This window comes from Zootoca vivipara, chromosome 5 (assembly GCF_963506605.1).
Source record: "Zootoca vivipara chromosome 5, rZooViv1.1, whole genome shotgun sequence".
Classification (NCBI taxonomy): domain Eukaryota; kingdom Metazoa; phylum Chordata; class Lepidosauria; order Squamata; family Lacertidae; genus Zootoca; species Zootoca vivipara.
In genome coordinates, this window is record NC_083280.1 from 138,708 (window position 1) to 163,806 (window position 25,099).

At 49.5% G+C, this 25,099-nt stretch overlaps 1 protein-coding gene across 13 annotated transcripts in view; it reads right to left on the reverse strand.

Moving 5' to 3' along the window:
* The window catches only part of DLG1 (discs large MAGUK scaffold protein 1), an 89,700-nt gene that overhangs the window by 42,033 nt on the left and 22,568 nt on the right, over window positions 1-25,099 (reverse strand). For 2 of the 13 annotated variants that reach the window (XM_035134107.2, XM_035134108.2), the window contains exon 1: window positions 16,234-20,366. The exons of 10 other annotated variants lie outside the window; for them this stretch is intronic. In XM_035134107.2, coding sequence (XP_034989998.1) covers window positions 16,234-16,476 — 243 coding nt within the window. In that variant the 5' untranslated portion in view covers window positions 16,477-20,366. Of the gene's footprint in view, window positions 1-4,705; window positions 10,162-16,233; window positions 20,367-25,099 lie in introns of those variants that run through there. One more of the 13 variants, XM_035134104.2, reaches the window with a different exon arrangement.

Sequence of the window (25,099 nt, forward strand, 5' to 3'; positions counted from 1 at the left end):
AACGTAAGCAAGCGTAAGCTCATCTTCAGGCATTGCCTCAAACGTTAGGCACAAATGCTCATAGACGTTTCCCAGACTAGACAGCAAGATATAAACTTTTTCCTTCTCTTTGAACACAAGCTCATGCCGCTGCAGCTTATGGAATGCATCAATCACATTGCCAATGTGCTCCTTAATGGGTTGCCCTGGTCTCAGTCTCAACTCAAAGAGATGTCTCATAGCATGCAGCTTAGCTCCAGCTGTTTTTCTCTGATGGACCCTTTCCAGACTGTCCCAGGCTTGCTTAGCATTTTCAGCATTTTGCACATAGGGCAGTTGCGTAGTATCACAGCTCATGGCAATGGCACATAGAGCCTTATTGTCTTTCCTGGTTTCTGCAGCAAACCTCTGCGCTTCAGCTGCTGAATTATCAGCGGCAGGGGTTGGAGGATTTGACACACAAGTCCACAAATCCTTTCCTAGCAACCACATTCTTGCCCTTTCTCTCCACTCTGCATAGTTGTCGCCATTCAACCTCTGGAACGGCACGACAAATGACTCCTGGAGCTGCTCCGCCATCTTGTCTACCCCCGGGCTCCGTGTCCAGCACTGTACTCACTCAGAATAGCTGACATTGCTCCTCCGGGTAGACTGCGGATCCCAGCCTCCAGTCCAGGGTCTTTCTGCTAGCGAGTGCATCTGTTAATTGCCGACTGCAAAACAACAGGTTTCTCCCAGCTAGCTCTTTACACCGGCTTTCTCCAAGGCTTTTACAGCTGCAATCACCTTTTATTGCTTTGGTGATTGATTAGGTTCAGGACCTCTTATCTCCCAGAACCTGTCATCCATAACCTGTGACGAATATAGGACTCCTTTGAGTTATTTATGACTCAATTAGGAGCCACTAATTACCGCCCGGCACGCTTTCTCTAGCGCCTCTGCTCCGTAGACCCGGGCTGGCAGTAAAACATACAGCAGAGCCTTCTTCTTCTCTCACACACAGCGGAAACTTGTATAGCCGTTGGATAAAAAGCTTCTTAAGAACACACAGAGTCCAAGGTGTTCTAATAACTACTGAAGTTTATTTTACAGAGAAAACAACAAACAACCTGGTGAGAGCGCAGACATCTTGCGACCGTCTCCCAGGCAAAAACGAAACCAACTGATTACACACAGAAACACTTCTAGTACATTCTGTAACATGATATCTTCCTCAGTGGTCAGGTGGACAGTACACAGTTAACTCTTTGGTTACTTGTTACTCCTCACACTGGAGTCCAACAACTAGTGGAGAGCCACAGGTTCCCAATCCCTGTGCACCCCCAATTTTTTTATACTTTTGGGGGGTTTTTTGTTAATAGGAAAGGAAAAAATACAGATACAAACAATGGTTTTCCTATCAGATAGTTATTTTATACAGTCATACCTCGGTTTGCGACCGCCTCCGTTTGCGACCGCTTCCGTTTCCGACCACCGCGGACCCGGAAGTGTTTACATCCGGGTTCCGCGGCGCTTGGATGCACAGAAGCAATCTGCGCAGCGCACGCGTGCACAGAAGTGCTCTATCGGCGCTTCGCACACGAGCAGAAGCTTGCATCAGGGAGCGAACAATTCGGGGAGTGACCAGCTCTGCGGAACAGATTGCAGACGCAAACCGAGGTATGACTATAACCTAGAGTTCATATGTTAACTTAATGTTAACTGACTGATATTATATATATATATATATGTATGAGAGACAATCAAACTCCAGTGTCCATGGCTGTACAGAGGCTATATGAACTGACATCTTTTTATCACTGAATTTCTCTGGTTTTGAAACGGAAAATTGTCATTACAATGTTAGCAATTGTCGCTGCAGGATCCCTGGCAGGTGGCCATCCAGCCTCTGCTTCAAAACTTCCAGGGAAGGAAAGACCACCCCCTGGAGAGGCTGTCCATTCCGCTGTTGAACAGCTCTCACTGGCAGAAAGCTCTTCACCTGCTTAGTGGGACTCTGCTACTGGTTCGAGTCCTACCTTCAGGAGCAGCAGGAAGCAAGCTGGCTCTTACTGTGTGGTGTGTGTGTGTGTGTGTGTGTATACGCACGCGCGCTTGCCTGGAAAAGCCTCACGGGGCCAAAGGTGGGCCAGGCAGACCTCACTATCCTGCTTAAACAGAAGAGCACAGCACCCACCCCCTAAATTCTGACTTTCCTGGAAACCTTCTGGTGCCAATGGGTCTAGGCCTAGTTTAAAATGTCTGTCGAGTACCCTGTCATTCTAATGAATGCTTCATGCTGCTTTTAAATGTTTTTATGATGTTATGCTATGCACTGCCCTGAGGATTTGGAATTGGGTGGTATATAAACACTTGAATAAATATATAATAAATGCCCCACCCCCCCAAAATGGGAGGGGAAGTTATCAGGATGCTCCCTCACTCCTGAGTCTTCACAACCTTAATTCCACCCCTTGACAGGATCACTGGCCACTAAAAAATAATTTCTGCACAGCCAGCCGCCTGTAAAGCCTGGCTGCCCACACATCTATCAGCAGCAACAAAGCAGCACTTGAAGAAGCATTCGAGTATCTCTTCTTCCCGCTCCCCAGACCCCTAATCACCAGAGCCTATAAGCTGCTCACGCGGCACACTCTCAACTGGGAAGACAACAGATACCAAGCAGACGGACAAAAGTGGAGCAGGGGGTCATATTTTTGCATCCGCAAAGTCAAACCCTCAGATGTTGGGGGCACCCTGGGTTTGCTGGGAGCCAGAGCAGAACTGCGGCTGAGTGCCCCTTCCTCCCCTTGCGTCCCCCTGTCGGGGGGGGGGGGAGAATCACAATGCTATTTAAGACATCTCCACCTACCCAGAGGCATCCAGCACACACAAGGCTGAACCCACAATCACTCAAAAGAATAATGCAGCTGCCATTTTTACTTCACTGATCCTATTAGGCACTTCCACGGAGCAAGGAAGAGTGAGCAGTAAGTTCTGTAACAGGAGGAGGGGAGACCTTTTAGTGCCTTCCTCCCACAACGGCCAGTCCAGGTAGGCCTCTCAAGGCAGGGGAGGCTCTTTCTGAGAATACAAGGCAAATCCTTAGAAGGAAAGCAGAGAGACCACCCAACTTACCTTGCTTTCCACTGCGCAAGCCCTCTCACACTCTCCTTTTGAGTCTTGCAGAAATGCACCCAAGACTCCCACATCAATTTCAAGGAGTTTATTAAGAAAAGACTAAGGGAGAAAGGAGCAGGACAGACGGCCGTCACAGAATGTTGAAGGCCGAGTCCCTCTATCCCAGGAATCTGCAAACTTCGGCCCTCCAGATGTTTTGGACTACAATTCCCATCTTCCCCTACCACTGGTCCTGTTAGCTAGGGATCATGGGAGTTGTAGGCCAAAACATCTGGAGGGCCGCAGTTTGGGGATGCCTGCTCTATTCTATCCATCCAGGGAGACTCGCCTGGTGCCTTCATTACACACCTTTGGGTGCCAGGAGAAAACGTTCCTCTATAACCAGGCCTTTTGTTGATTACACATTCAAACGGCCTTTGAAATGTGTTTGTGGGATGGAATTATTAGTTTACTTTAATAATGATAATGATAATAATAATAATAATATTTTTTATTTATACCCAGCCCATCTGGCTGGGTTTCCCCAGCCACTCTGGGCGGCTTCCAACAGAAAAATAAAATACAGTAATCCATTAAACATTAAAAGCCTCCCTAAACAGGGCTGCCTTCAGATGTCTTCTAAAAGTCTGGTAGTTGTTGTTGTCTTTGACATCAGATGGGAGGGCGTTCTAGAGGGTGGCATCTATCTGTCTCGAAAGACAACGGAGGGTCCCTCTGGGAGTCAAGTCAAACCGCTGCCAAAGTGACTCCCCAGGGGACAAGCCTGGTCAGGGTGTGAAGAAGAAACAGCTCCCTTAGGCATTATGTAAATGTTCAGCACATGTACATTAATAATACTAAAGATGCAAGCAAGTGCCCTAAAGACCTCTCAAGCCTGGCCACCCTTTAGAAGCAAAGGACAAGCAAGCCGGCCTCTAAATTGGGGCCACAGGCAAATTATTTGGCCTAATTTTATGGAGCCCTCAACCAAATGCCAATGCCCCCCTAGTGAGGCAGAGTGACCTGGGCCAAAAGGGAGAGAGAAGAGGGGGTCAGAGAAGGAGGGGCAGGATCCTGGCCAGCACCCACTCTGTTCCTGCTCCCAGTTGCTGCAAGGCTCTGCGTGAGAGAAAAGACTGCCAAGCCCTGGTTCAACTGAATCCTCTACAAGCACACAGCATGTGACCTGCTTTATAAATAGGTTATTGGAATTGGACAGAATCAATATGGTCACTGGAGAGCACTGCTCATCATGTGCTGCCCCTTGTTTCCTACCCACAAACACTCAGCCACCAAAGAATCAGGCACCCCCCTCAGTGCCCCCCACTCCTCCAAATACCTTTTAAAGTGTTTAAAAAACCACTCCTGCTGCTGAAGCCCCCTCCAAAGGGCAGGCTCTGGGGGTTGCACAATTTTACAGCTCCATTCACAGAAAACCCAATCCTCAGAAAACTAACACTCACTCACAACCAACATGTGGGGAAACCACCTTCCTTGGCCTGACATCCTGACAACTCAAGGGAGCAGGAAAGCGCTTCAAGAGCACGCAGCCCCTTTCCGGCTGACGCCTTGCGCTGGAGTCCTGCACAGAGGGGGGAGGAGCTGGGGCGGAGCCTGGGGGGCTTACCTTCTCCGAGGAGCAATTGGACCACGAGCTGTCAGAGCCCCACCCGCTGGCAGCCCTCACCTTGGCGGTGCTCTTGGTGGGACTCTTCTTCACACTGTCACGCAGGTTGGTGAACCTGCCCCTCTGTTTGGATGCCACAGGCAATGTGGCTGAAACACAAGGCGGTTGCCCAGCTGCATCCTGGGGCTGGAGCCCCGGAGGTGCATCTGCCCAGGCCTTGGCAGCAGAGCCAGCCTGCCTCGGAGGCCCCACTGCACAGCCATCAGGAGCCCCACAGCAGCACTTGCGTGGGGGGGAACAGGCGGCCATCTGGGAGCCCAGCTAAGCTGCTCGGCCAGCTAAAAGGAAGCACAGGCAGGAGCAGAAAGGCAGCGGCACATTTCCTCCGGACAGCCAGAGCAAAATGCTCTCCTGGCCAGTCCAGCAGAAGCCCGGCTTTGCACGCCCTCTCCAGAGACAGAAGGCGTCCCATTGGGCAACATGCCGTCGGCCCCTTTGCCAGGCAAACAAAATCAATGTTTTGCAGAGGGAAGGGAGGCTGCGCCAAAGGTCACCTGGCATTTATGTCCACAGTGCCTTTATGCTGCAAACTCCAACACGGCAAGGAAGCCTGAGACCCTGAGCCAGGACTGAGCATGGGGGCAAATGCTCATCAGTACATCCCATAGCTGCAAGTGTGCTGGGGAGGGCCAGGTCTGCTTGCCAAGGCCAGGCCGGCCCTTCTGCACCCAAATGGAATGTCGCCTCCAGGCCCTGCAAAGGAGGCAATCAAGATACCCAAAAGCTGCGCACTGCTGGAAACACCCTGCCTCTCTCCAAAAGGAGGCGCGGGAGGAAGCGTCCCTGCTGGAGGAGCTACTGAATGAGGGAGGGTGGAGTGGGGTGGGGTGGGCTCCGGCTGCTAGGGTGAGGAGGACTCCAAAGGACCTCCCAAACCATCCTGCCCCCAAGCCACTCTTGTGGATTGCAGCTGCTGAAGACAAAGAGTGGTAGAGTACGAGAAGGGCACAACGTGGATCCCCTACCTCCAAAGGCTGCTGTGCTTCTGTCTTGGAGGTGCAAGGGGCTGCCGGGTGGGAACTAGTTCTTAGAGCTGGGCTCTGTGGATTAACAAGAGGGTCTGCATCCACCTCACTCAACAGCTCAGAATTCAGGGGACAGGGGACGTAGCGGAGAGGCGCAGGGGCCCACCGTTGAGACACTCTGGGGCCTCTTTCTCTGGCTTTACCAGCTCTTGGACTCACTGGGGAGGAGACCATTTCCTCAGCCCCTTCCTGGGAAGCAGGGATCACGTGTGGCTTCCAAGACCTCCTCTGAGGCAAGCCAGAGCCACCACTGTGAGGGAACAGGAGAAAGAAAACTGGACACCAACATCTGTGGAGCAGCTCAATCCAAGATGGCTCCTGACCTGAAGACTCTCCTTCCCCAAAGGTTTTAGGTCCCCATGTCCTCCTGAATTTCTTAGGACACAGAATTCTTTTGGTCCATTCTGGTGGATCTTAATGAAACTTTCCCCATCACGATACAGTCATACATTGGTTGAGGATTGGAATCCATTCTGGAAGTCCGTTCAACTTCTGAAAATGTTTGACAACCAAGGTGCAGCTTCCAATTGGCTGCCGCGTCGGATGTTTGGGATCCAAAGAACGTTTGCAAACCAGAACACTCACTTCTGGATTTGCTGCGTTCAGGAGCCAAAATGTTTGAGTTGCAAGGCGTTCAGGATCCAAGGTACGTCTGTATATGATCTTGTAAGGGCTATGCCCTAAAAGGGGACATATAAATCCTTGAGATACATGAATAAAAAGCTGGCAAAGCTCAGGTGCATCAAACACATGGGCAGGACACAGCAAGGAGCCCATGATTAGCTGCCTCTGGATTCATCGCCTGGTCCCAGGACAAGAGACCTGTCCCAAGTATCCCCTGCATGGGCCAGGCTGCTCACAGCCTGATCTGCCACTGGACATAACATGCACCTAACAATGGAGGGAAGACAGAGCAGGACATGATTTCACTCTGCCTCTCTTTCTAGGGAGAAGAGGAAGGCCCACAGAAGGTCATCAACTGGCCCCAGATAAGTCACTTTCCCCCTTGAGGAAACCTTAACTTAAGAGACAAGAGGAAAGTGAGTGCAGGAGGGTCTGATTCCAGCTGGTTTCACCTTAGCAGGAACTAAAAAGAATTACTGGAGGGGGGGGGCTAGGTGGGATCTCACACAGTTGCTAGGCAACCAAGGAAGCATCTCCTATTGCTTCTTTTAAAACTGGAAGTAAAATATGATGCACCATCTCACCTAAAAACATGAACTGGCAACCTTTATTATCATTATTATTATTATTATTATTATTCATCCAACATCACAGGAGGGGAAGAAGAAGAAGAAGAAGAAGAAGAAGAAGAAGAAGAAGAAGAAGAAGAAGAAGAAGAAGAAGAAGAAGAAGAAGAAGAAGAAGAAGAGAGGCAATTTGGTGGCTCAGGATGACATCTGTGATATACTGTAAATATGTGAAGGGAAACCTCTGCTGGTGCTTCTGCATTTGGTCGTGTGTCTGCATGACAACGGATCCATCACTGGAGAATCCCCAAGCAATCTCCGTACACAACCGCACACAAGAGGGCAGGATGCAACCCTCTCCAGACTCCAGGGTCTAAGTGTGCAGGGAGCAGAGGGCTGTCCTTTCGGCCTCACCTGGTGCCATAGATCTGCCACCTGCAAGTGCCTGCTCGTGAGTAGGGGCTTCACATGGCTGAGGCACTCGGCTGCACAGGTGTCCCAGCTGCATGGAGCCTTTCCACCACACACAGGCAGGCGCTTGCCCACTGGGCTTTCTTTTCACGCAACCGTCTGCAAGAAGCACTGGCTTGGGGAAAGAAAGCACAGGACCTCGGGGAGAGGGATCAAGCTGCAGCCCCACTCCTGGCCCTGGGAAACTGCCGGCGAGTTGAGGCACAATCTGGGCTCCTCAAAGCTACTGACAGCTCACACAATCCCTGCCGAACAGATATGGTACCTCTGGCAAGAAGCACTGCTCTAGTTCCCAGCAGCGAGTGGGAAGGCAGAAAAAAACTGAGATGCATAATAAGAACAACAGCCATGTCTTTAAATACACCAGAAGCAAGAAACCAGCCGGGGAGAGGATGGAGCATTACACAAGGGAGCAAACAGAGTGCTTGGGAAGGAGAGAAGCGGAATTCAATCTCTCTCTCTGTGTGTGTGTGTGTGTGTGAGAGAGAGAGAGAGAGAGAGAGAGAAGAGAGAGAGAGAGCGCAAAAAAATTGAGCCACATGCAGACAAGGGCTTATTGACAAATTAAAAGTTAACAATTCACCATGGCCCCACAGCATCCACCTGTGAGTTAAAGAACGGAAATGGGAAGGCTGGTCTTCTAAGGAAATTACATAACTTGTCCCTAAAATCAGCCCACATTCTAGAGAACTGGAAAGTAGCCAAAGTAAGACTTGAGACTGAAGGCAGGGCAGCTTCAGGCCCGGCGATATATTGATGTATCACCCAGGACCAGTATGAGGGGCTCACCACAATGGGGGTTTCACGCAGCGGTATATCACGGGTGAAACCTCTGCCACTCCTGAGACCCCCACCCCCACCCCCAACGCTCAGTGTGCCGAGGGAGAAACAAGCTGCAGCTGGGGGCTGGAGGCAAAGGGACTCAAGAGCCACAGTGGTTTCACTAGCGATATCCCACTGAGGGAAACCACCATCATGGTCGGTCCCCCAGACCAGTGCAGGCGCCAATACAGCTTGATTCTCCCTCCGTGCCCTCACCTCAGCCAAGCAGTTTGGAGCCCCAGACCCGCCCCACCAGCAGGAGGTCATCGGTGGGGTGAGGGTGCCGTCAATCTGCTCCTGCTCCCAAGCTGAGAAAGCCCCGATAAGCACGAGAGCAGGAGGAGGATCCAGACTCACTCAGCGGGGGGAGGGGGAAGCATAATAATAATAATAATAATAATAATAATAATAATAATAATAATTTATTATTTATACCCCACCCATCTGGCTGGGTTTCCCCAGCCACTTTGGGCTGCTTCCAACAGAAAAATAAAATACAATAATCTATTAAACATTAAAAGCCTCCCTAAACAGGGCTGCCTTCAGATGTCTTCTAAAAATCTGGTACCGTAGTTGTTTTTCTCTTTGACATCTGATGGGTGGGCGCCACTACCAAGAAGGCCCTATGCCTGGTTCCCTGTAACTTGGCTTCTCGCAACGAGGGAACCGCCAGAAGGCCCTCAGCGCTGGACCTCAGTGTCTGGGCAGAATGATGGAGGTGGAGACGCTCCTTCAGGTATACTGGACCGAGGCCATTTAGGGCTTTAAAGGTCAGCACCAACACTGAATTGTGCTCGGAAATGTACTGGGAGCCAATGTAGGTCTTTCAAGACCAGTGTTATGTGGTCTTGGTGGCCACTCCCAGTCACCAATCTAGCTGCCGCATTCTGGATTAGTTGTAGTTTCCGGGTCACCTTCAAAGGTAGCCCCACGTAGAGCGCATGACAGTAGTCCAAGTGAGAGATAACTAGAGCATGCACCACTCTGGCGAGACAGTCTGCAGGCAGGTAGGGTCTCAGCCTGCGTACCAGATGGGGCTGATAGACAGCTGCCCTGGACACAGAACTGCCCTGCACCTCCATGGACAGCTGTGAGTCCAAAATGACTCCCAGGCTGCGCACCTGGTCCTTCAGGGGCACAGCTACCCCATTCAGGACCAGGGAGTCCTCCACACCTGCCCGCCTCCTGTCCCCCACGAACAGTACTTCTGTCTTGTCAGGATTCAACCACAATCTCTTAGCCGCCATCCATCCTCCAACCGCAAGTGGCCTCTTTCTCCCAGGAGGAGGAGGTTGCTTGCCCACCCTTCCCCTTGCCGGTGAAGGTGAAGGCGGGCTCCCTTCGTCTTGGGGAGTGGTCTGGCTCACTCACCTGTTGGGCGCAAGCCTCCCCCCCAGCTGAGCAGGGGCTTGGGCCAGCTGCATTGGCCCTGACCTGCAAGGCTCTGGGGTGAAAGAGCCTCGGCTCCCACAGTGAGAGCTATGGCAGTTTCACCCAGCACTGGTGACACACCGCAATGTTTGGCTGGTGACACACCACAATGTTGAAAACCTAATATTGCCCAGCCCTAGTTAGCTTAACATTTGCTCCGAACCAATGGGTAGAAAGCTTGTGAGATACAACTATTGAGTCTTGCTGAAGCAGGATCAACATGGCTTCTGCAAAAGGAAAGCCTTACTAACATTTTAGACCAGGGGTCCCCAGACTTACCGAGCGGCGGGCCGGTGCCCGCCGCGCCGACCGCGCGGTGGGCCGGACTGCAGGGGAGTGCGCGCGCAGCGGGCCGGAGGGCGGGGGAGTGCGCGCCCGTGCGCATGCGCACACGCACACGGGCGGAAAAAAATCGGCGAAAATCGCTTGTGCGCATGCGTATGGGCCTCCCCCGACCCGGAAGTGCACCAGAAATGACCTCTTCCGGGTCGGGAGAGGCCCGTACGCATGCGCACAAAGGATTTTCGGCGATTTTTTGCCGATTTTTCAGATCGCCGCTGCGCCGCGCGCCGTGAGAGCGGGCGGCGGCAGCGGGCGGCGGGGGTCGTCGCGGGCCGGATTGGAAGGCCGATTGGGCCGCATCCGGCCCGGGGGCCGTAGTTTGGGGACCCTGTTTTAGACTGTCGTTTTAGAGTGTCAACAAGCAAGTAGACAGATGAACTGGTAGACATCAAATTCTTGCACTTTCAAAAGGTTTCAACCAATTCCCTGAGCAAACTTCACACTCCTGGAATCAGCAAGTAAGTCCTCATATGGATGGGTAAATGGCTAAAGAACACAAAACAGAGCAGGAGATCTACAACAAGGTGTTGCAAAAGAGAATGCTCCTGTTTTGTGTGCAGGCAGCCAGTCTTGCTTCTCTCCAGGATTCTGCCCTTCACCCACCTGCCAGTTTTCCATTCCCATCCCCCAACAAGCCAACAGACCGTCGGGATTTCTAAAACACTGAGCATGTTCAATCCACAGTAGGATGTTATGACGCAGGTTGACACCAGCCCTCAGTTTGTGCTCCCCCCTACTCTTGCAAACCTTTGTTTGCGGGGGGGGGGGTGCTGCTGCTGCTGCTGCTGCACAGTCTGATACACCCCCCTCTTGTTTCTCCATCATCTTGTTTTGGCTACACAGCTGCCAAATATGATATGCTATGATAGCAGAGTAGCTCTCACAATGAAGACAGATAAGAAACGGGTGCTTTTCAAAGTTTTCACAAACAATATGGAGTTATGGGTGAGCTGAGAGGTGACCAAATTTGCAGGTGATACCAAATTATTCACAATATTGAAAATCCAAGTGGCCTTCTGAGTTCTAAAAAGATCGCTGCTTACTAGGAAAATGTAACAAAATGACAAATGTGGTTCAATGTCAGTAGCTATAATTGATGCACACAGGAAGAATCTCAATCCCTCTACTCCTCCAGCCACCCCTTCTAGGAACATTCATAGAATCATAGAATCATAGAGTTGGAAGAGACCACAAGGGCCATCCAGTCCAACCCCCTGCCAAGCAGGAAACACCATCAAAGCATTCCTGACAGATGGCTGTCAAGCCTCTGCTTAAAGACCTCCAAAGAAGGAGACTCCACCACACTCCTTGGCAGCAAATTCCACTGCCGAACAGCTCTTACTGTCAGGAAGTTCTTCCTAATGTTTAGGTGGAATTTTCTTTCTTGTAGTTTGAATCCGTTGCTCCGTGTCCGCTTCTCTGGAGCAGCAGAAAACAACCTTTCTCCCTCCTTTATATGACATCCTTTTATATATTTGAACAAGGTTATCATATCACCCCTTAAGCTTCTCTTCTCCAGGCTAAACATACCCAGCTCCCATTCAGGGTTGGAGAGCTGAAATTAAACACACAGCAAGCCTTCCTGACGGCACTTTAGAAGCATTTAAGCTCAAGCAACACCTTGGAGAAAAATGCCAGACCAAATTGAGATTTAACTGTTCCATGTGTACAGTACAGATAAAGACTTTCCCAAGCATTTTGCAACAGCATGTTTGTTATCCACCCAAATGCTGCATCTCTGCCTGTGGGACAGCAAGACTGGCTCCTAACCACCCATCCCAGCTCACTCTGCCCCACCCAGCTAATCCTCCCCCTTCATCCCTGGTGGGTCATTGCCAAAAACCTTCTGAAAGCCACTGGAGTGCTTAAAGGCTTTCATACATTGCAGTGGCAACCGCAGCTCCTGGGCTGCAACTGCCCACAATGGATGCTGCAGGGTCCCTGCCACAAATAATGGCATCAAGCTGCTGGGGGGCGTTTTTGTCCCTCGGTGTTTGGGCGCCTCTGAGACGGGCGCTATGGGCGTCAGCAGGGTGACTCCAGAGCAGCACCTGGCAGAAGTCCTCAGCAGCCGCTGCCAGGGCAGAGAGTACAATTCCCGTAATCCCTGGACGTGAGCGGCTGGGGGCGATGTGAGTTCTTGCCCACAGCATCTGGAGGGCACCAAGGGGGTGGCTGCCCCTGCACTGAAGCATCCAAGGAGGCCTGTTCTTCCCATGTTTCATATACTAAGCACCTCATTTTACTAATTCTGACCTGGCTGCCAATTCATTTGCAAGCCCAACCCCACAGGCTGGTTTCAACCTACAACTCTTGGCACCTCCTGCATCACCTCTCCCCACACAAGCCTCCCTGGGAACCTCAGGCCTTTGTCTGAGCACTCTCCCCCCCCCCCCCCGTGCACCTCGTCCCCAGGAAGTTGGCGCCTTGGACCAAGGCCAACCCCAAGACCTCTTCCATAGGAGAGGGAAATCTTTCTCTTCCTTGGCATTTGGACATGGTTCTGAGGCTTTGGGTGGTATCTGGTCATACTTATTCTGGAGAAACACATTGAATGAGAACTATTGTTTTAGCTGATGAACTTTTGATGAATTACATTATTATATATTTTATTGCTGGGAGTCAAACAAATACAATAAATAACAATAATTTAAATTCCATTTTCTATGGGTATTTCTGTGTTGTTTGTGTGTGTGTGTGTGTGTGTGTGTTCGTGTGCACGTGCTGTGGAAGCTGTGTACTTGATAACAATGTAAAATAAATGGGTTTTTAAAAATAAAAAGGTGGCTCCATTTACGCAATCCATTGGTACAAAAAAATTGAACAGATAAGTCATGGGGGGGGGAGAGGCAGACAGGAGCGAAGGAGCATCCGGTCCAGGATAAAGCCTCGCACAGGGATAGGAGTGAAAATGGTGTTTCTTAATTAATTTTAAAACTAATATCCCACCCTGTGCCCTGGGATGCTAGAGCAGGTTACAACAAAAAGTAGATATCAGTGAAACAACCAAGCAAGCAAGCCGTCACATTTGACTTTGAAGGAGGACCCAAATGGTAAAAAGGAAGTTGAAAAGTTGCCGAGTCAAGAGGGTCAAATCTCTCCACAACGCCTGGGGGTTATTCAAAGCCACCATCCTAGGAACTCAGCCAGGACCATCTGAGGGAGGTCCACAGAGTGGCCACAAGAGGAGAGGCCTTGACACGGGTGGGTCCCCAACTGGGCAATGCTCCCCTGTCACCCAAGCATTGGGTTGCAAGTAGGACCATCCCCAAGCCTTCATTGATGTTCCAGAAGGATCGGTCCTTTTGACGTTCTTGCAAGATTTTGGCTAATTAATGTTCGTGTGTGTGTGTGTGTGTGTGTGTCTATATCTATCTATCTATCTCTTACATTTTATATTAGGAATGCCTTTATAATTAGAAGTTGTTTTGAGACAATTTTGTAGCAAGTGACAAATCAATGTAATAATGTATTAATAAACAGTATTATGTATTAATAAACAGTATTAATAAACAGGTGATTATGTATACTATAGATGGGGGAAAGTGTCACCAAGGTCAACAGGATACCTGTGGGATCAGCAAGCAGTCAGGGAAGCTGGGAGGAGGCCAGGAGGCTCCTTTTAAAAACCGGAAGGGCTGCTCAAATGAGGGGAACAAAAAGGAACACAAACTTCGGCAAAAGGAAGACAAGCAGACAGTAAGGGGTACAAAAAAAGAATTCAAGCAGCAGATAGCCAAGACCATTAGGATCCACAATAAAAAATATTTCAATGAATCAGGGGAAGCAACTGGACCATTTGAGAACAAGGGAGTTAAAGGTGTGCTAAAGAGGTTAAACCGATCCATTTTGAAGGAAATCAGCCCTGAGTGCTCACTGGAAGGACAGACCCTGAAGCTGAGGCTCCAAGACTTTGGCCACCTCATGAGAAGAGAAGACTCCCTGGAAAAGACCCTGATGTTGAGAAAGATGGAGGGCACAAGGAGAAGGGGACGACAGAGGACGAGATGGTGGGACAGTGTTCTCAAAGCTACGAACATGAGTCTGACCAAACTGTGGGAGGCAGTGGAAGACAGGAGGGCCTGGCGTGCTATGGTCCAGGGGGTCATGAAGAGGCAGAAACGACTAAATGACTAAACAACAACAACAAGGTTGGAGCAATTCCTCTATGAGAAAAGGCTGTGAGGGGCTTTTTAGTTTTGAAAAAAACACACAAAACTATTTTAAAAAACCTAGTTTAGGTGTGGCATGATAGAAGTTTATGAAATCATGTCGGGTGTGGTCTTCCTCTCACATAATACTAGAACCCAGAGATATCCAACAAAGCTGAATATTGGAGGATTCAGGATGGGCAAGTAGCTCTTCACACAGCACAGACTTGCAACTATGGAATTTGCTCCCAGGGGTTGCAGCAATGGCCACCATCTTGGATGGATGGCTTTGAAAGGGTTTAGCCAAATTAGTGGAGGATAAAGCTCAACGGATTCCAGATATGAGGTCTCTGAATAATAGCTGCTGGGGAACAACAGTGGGGAGAGCAAGTGCCCCATAGGAGCATGGGGTTGGCCACTGGGAGAATAGGGACGTGGACAGACAGGCACCAGCTGCTGCCTGGACCAGCCTCAAGGACAGCCCCACGTAGAGCCGACTGCAGTAATCCAAGCTTGAGGTTAACAATGCACAGACAGCTATTCTAACATGCACAAGCAGCTATTCTTGTCTTACCAGATTAGATGAAAGCACCAAAAGATACCAAACTTACTGAATACATATACCAAGATCAAACTAAAGCAGATCGGCATCAGACAGAGAAGAGAAATTCAGCTGGTTCAAAGATTGTCAGCATCTTCGGAACAATTTGGAAGGAAGTCTAAGTCAACACTCTTGCAGGAGCATCAGAATGGGATGATGCTCCTGGAGCAAGAGAATGGGATGCTTGGGCAGCAAAGAGCAACAGGATGCAAGCAAAAAAGTGGTATGGACATCAAGGGCCTGAACATGTGCAAAGAAGGATGACGCCAGAGAGCTCATGAGGTGCTGCAGCAGCAGCATTAAGATTTAGCTGGCGACAAGAGGCCTGGAGGACACTGGACCTCCACTGGGCTGCAGAGAAAAGAGACAGAGGGAGAGCTGGAAGCCAGGAAGCACCCAGGCTCAGCCCCAAATCACTAGGACATTGCAACCCACCTGCCCCCTTCCCTCTCTGCCTATATCTGCATTGTGGGATTGTGGTTGGTATAAACCATGGAGGTGGGAGGAGGACTCCAAGTCGAAAAGGCAAGTCCTAAGTAAAGGCTGAGCATGTGGGTGTCAGATATTGACAAAGGTGCCAAAGAGGAGGAGAAAACTTGCCCTATCTATATCCACCCAGGAAGGAACATGAAAGTAATGTGCTTGAGTTACAGGAAGGAAGCAGCCCAACATTTTTTCATAGCTCTCAGAGCAGCCCAGCAGGAGCCAAGGCTGCCTTGCAAAGCTGTGGAAATTCACCCCTTGGAAACTTTTCAAACAAAGTTGGGCAAGTTACAATCCCAGGGATGCTCTGGGAATAGGAGTGCTCTCCTTTCCTGCACCCAGGGTGGGAAACTGAACTCACTGCCCTCCTGGCCTGGTTGTTTCTTGGGGCTCTGCAGAGACAAGCCTCTCGGTCTTGGCTGCCTGCTCCCTCCTGTAAAGAGGCACTTCCCAGTGTGTTCTCTTCCTTTATCTCACCAAGCCTACCAAGACCCCGTTGGGGCCAGACATCTCAGCCATGGCGACCCAGAGCCCTTGGAACAGAGTCAGGACTCTTCACTCCAGGACAACGCTTGCCTACCCAACCAAACAAGGCCATGCAGCCAACCTGTGCCCTATGTTGCCCTCCTAGCCTCACCCTGGGATCCAGCTGTTTGACTAAGTCTAATTTTGCATCCTCAACTGTGGCAGACATTTGTGCCAAAATCCCTGTTTATGTGGCAGGTCAGAATAAATGTTAAGAAATGTTAAGCCACCAAGCTGGTGTTCATGCAAGTTTTTAATATGCTCAAAGTCAAATCCAGCCACCTATGAGGCTGACTGCAATATTCCTTCCTCTTCTCACCCTGCCCTAATCCTGGCAGCTGTGGAAGGAGATCCCATCGCCAGATCCAGCCCTTCTATCAATGGCTGCCCCCTCCCCCTCCCCCAATTTCATCAAGTGATGCTTTACCTGGCTGGAGCTGGCAGCCACAGAGATGCAGTCAAAGAAGAAGAGGCGATGCCTGCGAGTGAAGAAGGCAGCAATCTGCTGCCAGCGTGAAGTCTCAGCCTCCTCGGAAGGCAGGGCATCCCCAGAGCCCTTCTTTGCCCACAGCTTCTGCTTGGGCCCTCCCGAGCTATGGCCGGATCCAGTGTTGCCGCCCCGACTGGTACGTGAGTAGAGCAGAGTGTTGTTTCCAAAAATGTAATTCATCTCTGCAGCCCAGCAGGTGGCTGCCAGGCAGGCAGGCAGGCAGGCAGGCAGGCAGGCAGGCAGGCAGGCAGGCAGGCAGGCGTGGGTCCCCGTCAGCTGCTGAGCCACAGTGAGTGATCAGCCAAACGGCAGGCAGGATTACAGCTGCATCACTCAGGGAAGGACAGCAGCCAGCCTCACTCGCTCACACTCCTCTCCAGGCCAGCTCCCATCCATCGCGCCTGTGGCCAGACTCTTGCCGCACCTGTTACTTCCCCGGGGGGCACTTCCATGGGTGGAAGGCAAAGGAGCAATCCTGCCACCTTCTAGGCTATTATCTGCTCCTGTGGTCTGCCAAGATCAAAAACCTCCTCCTTTTGTCAGCAGCAAGGCAGGCAGAGTGGAACTCGGGGGGAGAGACCCATTAGCAGGTAGAGAGCGATGCTGCCGGCATCAGACAACAGATGCTCTCTGGGGACGCCTGACAAAGCACAGCGCTGGGGGGGGGGGAGGAACACCCGGAGCCAATCGCCACCAGCGTCTGTGCGAAAAAGCCAGAGGTGCCTTGCGGCTGCTTGCAGCCACTCCGGAAAAGGGGGAGCAGCGCTGTCCACCCACCTCATGGCCAAACAGTTGCTAATAATTTGGAAGCATCTTTAAACACACGCAGACCAGAAGCCCCTTTTAAGCCTCGGAACAAACCTCTGAAACTACACAAGCGGTAGGTTCAGGAAACCCGCCAAGCAGGTTCCATTTCTCACCTATTAGAAACTAGCAGCAACAGTAATTGCTCATACTATTTCCTCCATAATAAACCAACAAGGAGCTGCTATATTGTGTATCGTTAGGTGTTCACAATCCCTGCCCGCAGGCTAACAAGGCAAGACTGAGACACCCACAAAACAGGATGCATCTCACACAAAGGGGAGGAAGAAAACTGGAACCAGAGGTGGAGATTCACATCACTGGGGGAAAACGCCACGTCCAAATAATTCTCTTGAAGCAAAAGGCCCTAAGCAAAAGGGCTCCGGCATCCCCACCAGGCCACGTCCTCTCTTTTTAAGGTGAAATAAAAAAATTCCTTCAGTAGCACCTTAAAGACCAACTAAGTTTTTATTTTGGTATGAGCTTTTGTGTGCATGCACACTTCTTCAGATACACTGAAAGAGGAGTATCTTTTTAAGGTGATACAACAGCCCTCTGAGTATCCAAAAATAAGGTGCCACAGCAGAAATTTTGGAAGACTGGGGTTCACAAACTGTAGTTAATACAAAATACAGCTTCTAGGCTGCTCAGTGGGGCACCTAGCTTTGCACACATCAAGCTCTCCACTAACTGCCTCTCAGCTACTGAGCCAAGTTCAGGGTCCAAGCCCTAAGCAACTGGGAACCAGAGTACCTGGCCGCTGGTCACTTTGTGACACAGAAGAGGGCTCCTGCCATGGCAGCAGCACCCTTGGCTTGAGAGACGGAGACAGCAAGCAACGTTAAATGCCTCTTATAGACATTTATGTTTACCCCTAACTTCCCTGGACTCCAATTCCTAGTTCTTAAACTTTCTTTTAGTGTACTACTAAGTTTGATCTACGGTATATAGTTTTATTCTCTTCCTGAGCTTCCTAAAGGAAAATGCATTAATTTTCTTTTGCTCCTGATTATATTTTAACGGCTTAAGAGATTTATGTTTCTCTTAAGCAGTACATAAATTTCATACATAAATTAATGAATACAACCACCTAATGGAAAATCTGTATCTCCTTGAGCTGCTGACTCGCAAATAACAACAGAGGTTCTCCAGAGAGTCATTTTGCTTTGGCTGCTGCCCATCACTCCGAGTCCTAGCACTTTCCATTCTGTTGCAAGCTTCCCTCTCCAGAGAAGGGGCCCAGCTCAGTGATGGAGCACGAGGCAGGTGCAAAATTCTCCAGGTAGGCAACTCCAGCCTGACATCCCAACAGCCACTGTCAGTTGGTGCAGAGAGAAGACCAGGTCCGGTGGCCTAAAGGTCTGGCTAGGTAATGAGGCTCCTCCTGCTCTTCGCTTATCTGATACTGCAAGCTGCCCCATAGACTCAGTGCATAATAATAATATATACATACATATTCAACAATGCTAGGTGACTGGTTTCTGAAAGAAATTATTCAGATAATTTAAATTATGGTACTGTATTTTGTAGGCACTTGAAAAAGTTCTAGCTGGTCTTTCGATCACCTCCCCTAAATGCAAAGAGCTCCTTGGGACACAAGAAGAGTCTTCTGGATGAGGCCAGGGGCCCATTCAGTCCAGCATCCACTGCTCACCCTGGCCAACCAGATGCCTCTATGGGAAGCCCCCAAGCAGCTCCTCTGTCCTCCTGCAGTTCCTGGAACTGGTTTTCAGACGCATGTGACAGGGGGAGCCTTTGAGGACTCATGCTCAGTTGAGAGGTTACTCAACAGACAAGTAAACATGGAAAAAACTTCAATAGTAGGAAGCTGGAAAACTATTATCTCAGAGCAGTGGCAGACTTCTAAAACCTCTTACTGGTTAGCAGCAACATACAGTAATTTAATATCCTCCAACGTCTCAACAAAATGCGATCAAAATGAATTTTAACTCTTAGGTTTCTCCTTTAGTGACTGTCAGGAGAGAAGAATGGGGCCCTGTGCATGTGTGTGTCTTCCTGAGTTGAGCCTGCGGTTGAGTCAGCATCAAAGATAAGAACCTCTGTTCTAATTTGGGTCTGACTTAATGTGCAAGATTTACTTTATTTTAGTTTAAAATTACACCTAGTCTTCACAGAAGCCAATGACATGTGAGGCTCCTACAAGGAGCCTTGAGAGGGAATTTCAATAAATGGCTTTTGCTGAAATCTGAGAAAAGGGGAATTTTGCTTTCTTTTTATAGAATTTTATTCGCATGCAAAAGCTATACCGTAATAGGGACAACATAATTAACAGATGATTAACATTACTACATGAGCAATAATATCATGTTCCTCTTTGCAAAAGTATTGTGTTATTTCTCTCACATATCACATGGGGACATCCCAAAGGAAACCAAGCTAAGATTACTTTAATGAACATTGTCAAAACAGAAACAGAAGCTATCACAGATAAAAGCTGTGGGGATTTTTTACTGGAATCCAAACAGGGGGGAAGGGGCACTTAGCCTACTTAGAGCAATCCTAGGAGGGATGGCTGAGGGGCCAGAGGATGCTGTGGGCCTCTCACTTCTCCACTGTCCGGGGGGGGGCTGCCTTTGGGGGCCACAATACAGCAGTTGCAGGAGAAGAAAGTTTGGCTTTTGCCAGTGAGATTACAGTGACGGAGCAAACAGATTCAAAGCTTTACTTGGAAACTCTTTTTATTGGAATACTTATGACAGCTTTGGGGGTTCGACCAGACGGCTCTTGGGATCCCTCCCAGCCCTATGATTCTATGATTCAATCTTACCTTACATTATTAAAATTAAAAGAAAATATATAGGCACTGAATACAGTCAACATGCTAACTGTAGCATGCTGGATGGCTTAACAAACTTGGATTTTAGATTTGGCAGGCATTATGTTCATTTATTTATGTTCCTAATTTATTTCAGGAAACAGTGCATTTCTAAAAATTCAAAAATTTCCACCCCACATAACTGATGTTCTCCAAATGCTACTGAAATGGATGTGCGTTAAGCAGAGATGCTTTTGGTTGGGCTTCAGACTGGGAGGCTAAACCAGTCAGGGAGCACAAGCACTTCAATGGGACTGGCAAGCAGCGTGACCCACCAGCCACTGAGATGACATAGGCTCACTCTGAGCAGGGCTTTTAAATGGCCTGCACCTTATTCATAGCTGCAATGGGTAGAAGGACAAAGACTTGAGGCCAAGGAAGGGATATAGTCCTGGGGGTGGTCTTTTCCAGTGCACCGTGAAGACCTCATTTCCCCAGGGCTTCTAGTTTTCAAAACAGGTGTTGACATTTTAAAGATTTTAAAGATTTTTGGCAGTACTGTTGCTGTTTTTCTGCTGTCGGTTTCACTTTGGATTTATCTCTTTGGAGTTTTATGTCCATGTTGTATTCTCTATCTTGTCTGGGAGGGCTGGTTTTTCTTTTTCTTTTTCTCCTGACCAGTGGATCACAGCAGGGAGAAGAGGGAGAAAGAGAGTTGGAGACAAGGAAGCAGGCCCTTGGAAGGAAGCACCAGAGCAACAGGGAACTCGCGGGATGGGGAGGAAAGATCACATTGCATATGCTGTGAGTTTTGTGATGGGCTCAGATCAAGCAAGTGGCCTGCCAGTTGGCTTTATCAAATGACCCCCAATTCCTAGTAAAAGCTTCTATCTATCCCCCTGCCTGGGTCCACACTCAAATGATGAGTGGAGGCCTCAGCTACAGCATATGCACTCCAAGAGGGGAGAGGATACAAAGGCTAATAAATGTTCCAACCCTTGAATGGCAGAGATGTGGAACATGAAGCAACATTCTTTCTTTTTCTTTTAAAAAACCCACATTCAAAGCAAAAACAGCAGCTCTGGTCCTAGGAACAAGCAGATTGAGCTCTGAAAGATTTGGCACTTCCAACAAAGAAGCCCAGCATCAGTCAAGCTCTGGATCCAGCAGCATCACCAAGCAATGAAGTGCACAAACACGACTGTACAAAAGCAAAGGGCCGTCTGAAGATGCCCCAAATCTTCCTGAATCTGACTCCAGGGATCTCCCCACCTCTAGTCTTGAAAAATCCCCTGTAATAAGCGTGGTTTAAATATTTGTAAATTGCAGAATGCCAAAAGATACACATTTTCTATGTATCAGAAGTATCTCCCCTTGAATTAAGAACCGGATCATCAGGCTATTTTAGTTCACCTACCAAAATATGAAGATTGAAGTGCCTGGACTCCCGGACACTCTTTAGGATCCTCCTGCTCATCTTCTGAGCATGCCACCTCCTGCTCATCTTCTGAGCATACCACATCGAAATGAACATGGTGGCCTTATTGCAAGTTGCTCCAAAAACGCCTTGCGGTGGAGAAACAAGCAGCCCAGCTCAAAGCAGAACCACAAGCGGCAGCTGTGATGGACGGACCGATGGGCACTGCCTCCACCCCACCCCCAGCTGCCTTAGTGCATCTTGATTAATCCAACTTCCGTCTGTTACATGTTCTGCCCACTTCAGATCTACAGATTATGCTGCTCCCAAGTGCAGTCTTTCTTGCCCAGTTATCCAGGTCAAGGAGCCACCCACTGAGCGCCCTTCTGCTCCCACCTAGAGGGGAAGGATGCCTCACCTCCAGCCAACAAAAACACCTGGAACCTGTTCTTCAACAGTCCTTTTCTAACAGACCCCAAGCTGACCCTGGGTTTACTTTGGGGAACATTTACTACCCAAATAATAATAATAATAATAATAATAATAATAATAATAATAATAATAATAATTTATTATTTATACCCCGCCCATCTGGCCGGGTTCCCCCAGCCACTCTGGGCGGCTTCCAAAAAAACAGAAATTCTAAAATACAGAAATCCATCAAACATTAAAAGCTTCCCTAAACAGGGCTGCCTTGAGATGCCTTCTAAAGGTCTGGTAATTGTTCTCTTTGACCTCTAGTGGGAGGGCATTCCACAGGGTGGGTGCCACTACCGAGAAGGCCCTCTGCCTGGTTCCCTGTAACTTGGCTTCTCGTAATGAGGGAACCGCCAGAAGGCCCTCGGAGCTGGACCTCAGTGTCCGGGCCGAACGATGGGGGTGGAGACGCTCCTTCAGGTATACCGGACCGAGGCCGTTTAGGGCTTTAAAGGTCAACACCAACACTTTGAATTGTGCTCGGAAACGTACTGGGAGCCAATGTAGGTCTTTTAGGACCGGTGTTATGTGATCTCGGCGGCCGCTCCCAGTCACCAGTCTAGCTGCCGCATTCTGGATTAGTTGTAGTTTCCGGGTCACCTTCAAAGGTAGCCCCACGTAGAGCGCATTGCAGTAGTCCAAGCGAGAGATAACTAGAACATGCACCACTCTGGAGAGACAGTCAGTGGGCAGGTAGGGACTCAACCTGCGTACCAGATGGAGCTGATAAACATCTGCCCTGGACACGGAGTTGACCTGTGCCTCCATGGACAGCTGTGAGTCTAAAATGACTCCCAGGCTGCACACCTGGTCTTTCAGGGGCACAGTTACCCCATTCAGGACCAGAGAGTCCTCCACACCTGCCCGTATCCTGTCCCCCACAAACAGTACTTCTGTCTTGTCAGGATTCAATCTCAATCTGTTAGCCGCCATCCATCCTCCAACCGCCTCCAAGCACTCACACAGGACCTTCACCGCCTTCACTGGTTCTGATTTAAAAGAGAGGTAGAGCTGGGTATCATCAGCATACTGATGGACACCCAGCCCAAACCCCCTGATGATCTCTCCCAGCGGCTGCATATAGATGTTAAAAAGCATGGGGGAGAGGACAGAACCCTGAGGCACCCCACAAGTGAGAGCCCAGGGGTCTGAACACTCATCCCCCACCACCCAAAACAATGCTTGTAGCGCGCACACTTCATACCAGGGGGGCTCATCATCATAGACATGAAAGATAACCATAGATCAGTGGTTCGCAATTAGCTAAGTATTGTAGGCCCCCTGTTTTTCAAAAGTCAAGCCATGGACCCCCTACTTTTTAAAATTTTGATCTCTCTATGGTAGTTTTTGTTATGTGTATGGTACCACAGACCCCTCCATGGACCAACAATTGGGAAGCACTGCCACAGATCATAGTCTGCTTCTGGATCAGTTGTCGGCCTGGCCTGGGAGGCGCAGGGCAGCTGCAACTCTCATCCTTCCTGCAGACCTGGTCTCAGAGAGTGGTGCTGGGGGACGTCTCCATGGTCTCTGCCTTGCCTGGACGGCCTGATGTGCGCTGCACCTCCTCTGCCTACCCATTCATCTGTTACCAGCTCCAGGCATCGGAATGGCTGAAACCAAGCCTCCAGCTGCGACGGCTCTGGAAGCAGCCCCAGGGCACACATTTGCCCCTTCCAGGCGGAGCACCCCCGCCTCCTAAACAGGCAGTCTCTCTCATGCCCAGGCCCAAGAACCACCCACCCAAAAGAGCACCTCCGGCCTTGTCAAAATCCCGCTTCAGTTTGCTGGCCCTCATCCAGCCCACTCTCCCTGGCCACACCTCCGATGTCACAGAAACTGTGCTGAATCTGCTGGCTGATATTGATTGTATGTATCGCATCCTGGGACTGCGTAGATGAAAGGTAGGAATGAAACTGAACAAACAAACAAGGCTGCATTCACCTGCCAGTTTACTCCGTTTTCATGACTTTTCCTTAACTGTCAAGTCCCCATTATATTTCAGTTTTCACACAACGTAAAAGACACTTCTCGAACTACTGTAGTGTGGTGCAAGCTTAGTGCTCATTTCCATGTTCTTTGCTTCCAGAAAAAAATAGTTTGCCAATAATAGAGCAAGTTTAGCATTTGTTTCCATATGTTCCACTATATTCCACTACAGTTTTCTGTGTGAAAGCTCAAACATAACATGGAAATCAACAGTTGGGGAAGGCCAGGAGAATGGAATCATTAGTCACGTGAATGCAGCCCAAACAGTACAGTACTGTACTTGGATAACCTGAGAGGCCTGTGGGCAAGGTCTTCCTTTGCAACATCTCCACCTAGAGGCCATTACAAAACCAAATGCACGGCCAAAGATTTTTATTCAGAGGGACAACCACTGTAGAGGAGAATTCGAATTCCTCAGCCAGCCAGCCAGTCTCTGCAGGCCCCCAGTCTACATTCCATTCCATTCAGCCACTTCCAGGGTCCCTGAGGATTCTGCCCCAACCCCAAGCAGAAGAAGGCGGCAGACAGACAGACAGACAGACAGACAGACAGACAGACAGACAGACAGGCGCCCCCACCCTCCAAATCCCTGAGCAGGCTGCTTCTCCCTGCCTTTCTGGAGCTGGGAGACCTGCTCTGCCAAGTCCAATTCTCCCCTGGGATGGTTCAGGTAAGAAGAGGCCGGCATGAGTGTGTTTCAAGGCAGGGCTGGGGAGAAGGAAAGGTCAAGAGGTGTCTGCCACTGACTGCTGTGGGCTACTTCCAAGTTCTAACACCAACTTCCCATATTCCCTGTCTGACACTGCTATCCGCCTCATTTCTTCAAGCCCCCTTCCTGTGAAAGTGAGTCCAGGCCCACCTATCTGCCCTACATTTCTCACCGTGAGGGTGGCAGAGGCAAATAATTCATTCAGCCTCTCCTTTAGCACACCTCAGGCCCCGATGTGTGCAGGGTTAGAAACAGAGATAGGAAAGCTAGGAGCTAAAGGACACCTTAAACCAAGGTTATGGGCGCAACAACGGAATGTCTATGCACACTTTTTAATAACAAGAATACAAAGCTGAAAATGAATGAACTGCAGCTAAAATATTATGTTCATTTTTCACATGGTCTAGTCCTTCCCATGCCCCCCTCCCTAATATTCTTAAGAGGGTCTCTTCTCCAGTCTTCAGAGAGTAGCTGGAAGTGGGGAGGCAGAAAAAGGTCCCCCTTTCCTTCCACTCTGCAGTTTTAATCTGAAATCTTAGGCACAGTATTGCACCCAGAGTTCAGAAACTGCTCACACTAATGAAATTCCCTGTCACAAAATGCGCCTAGAACAATGGGAGTTTCAAACACT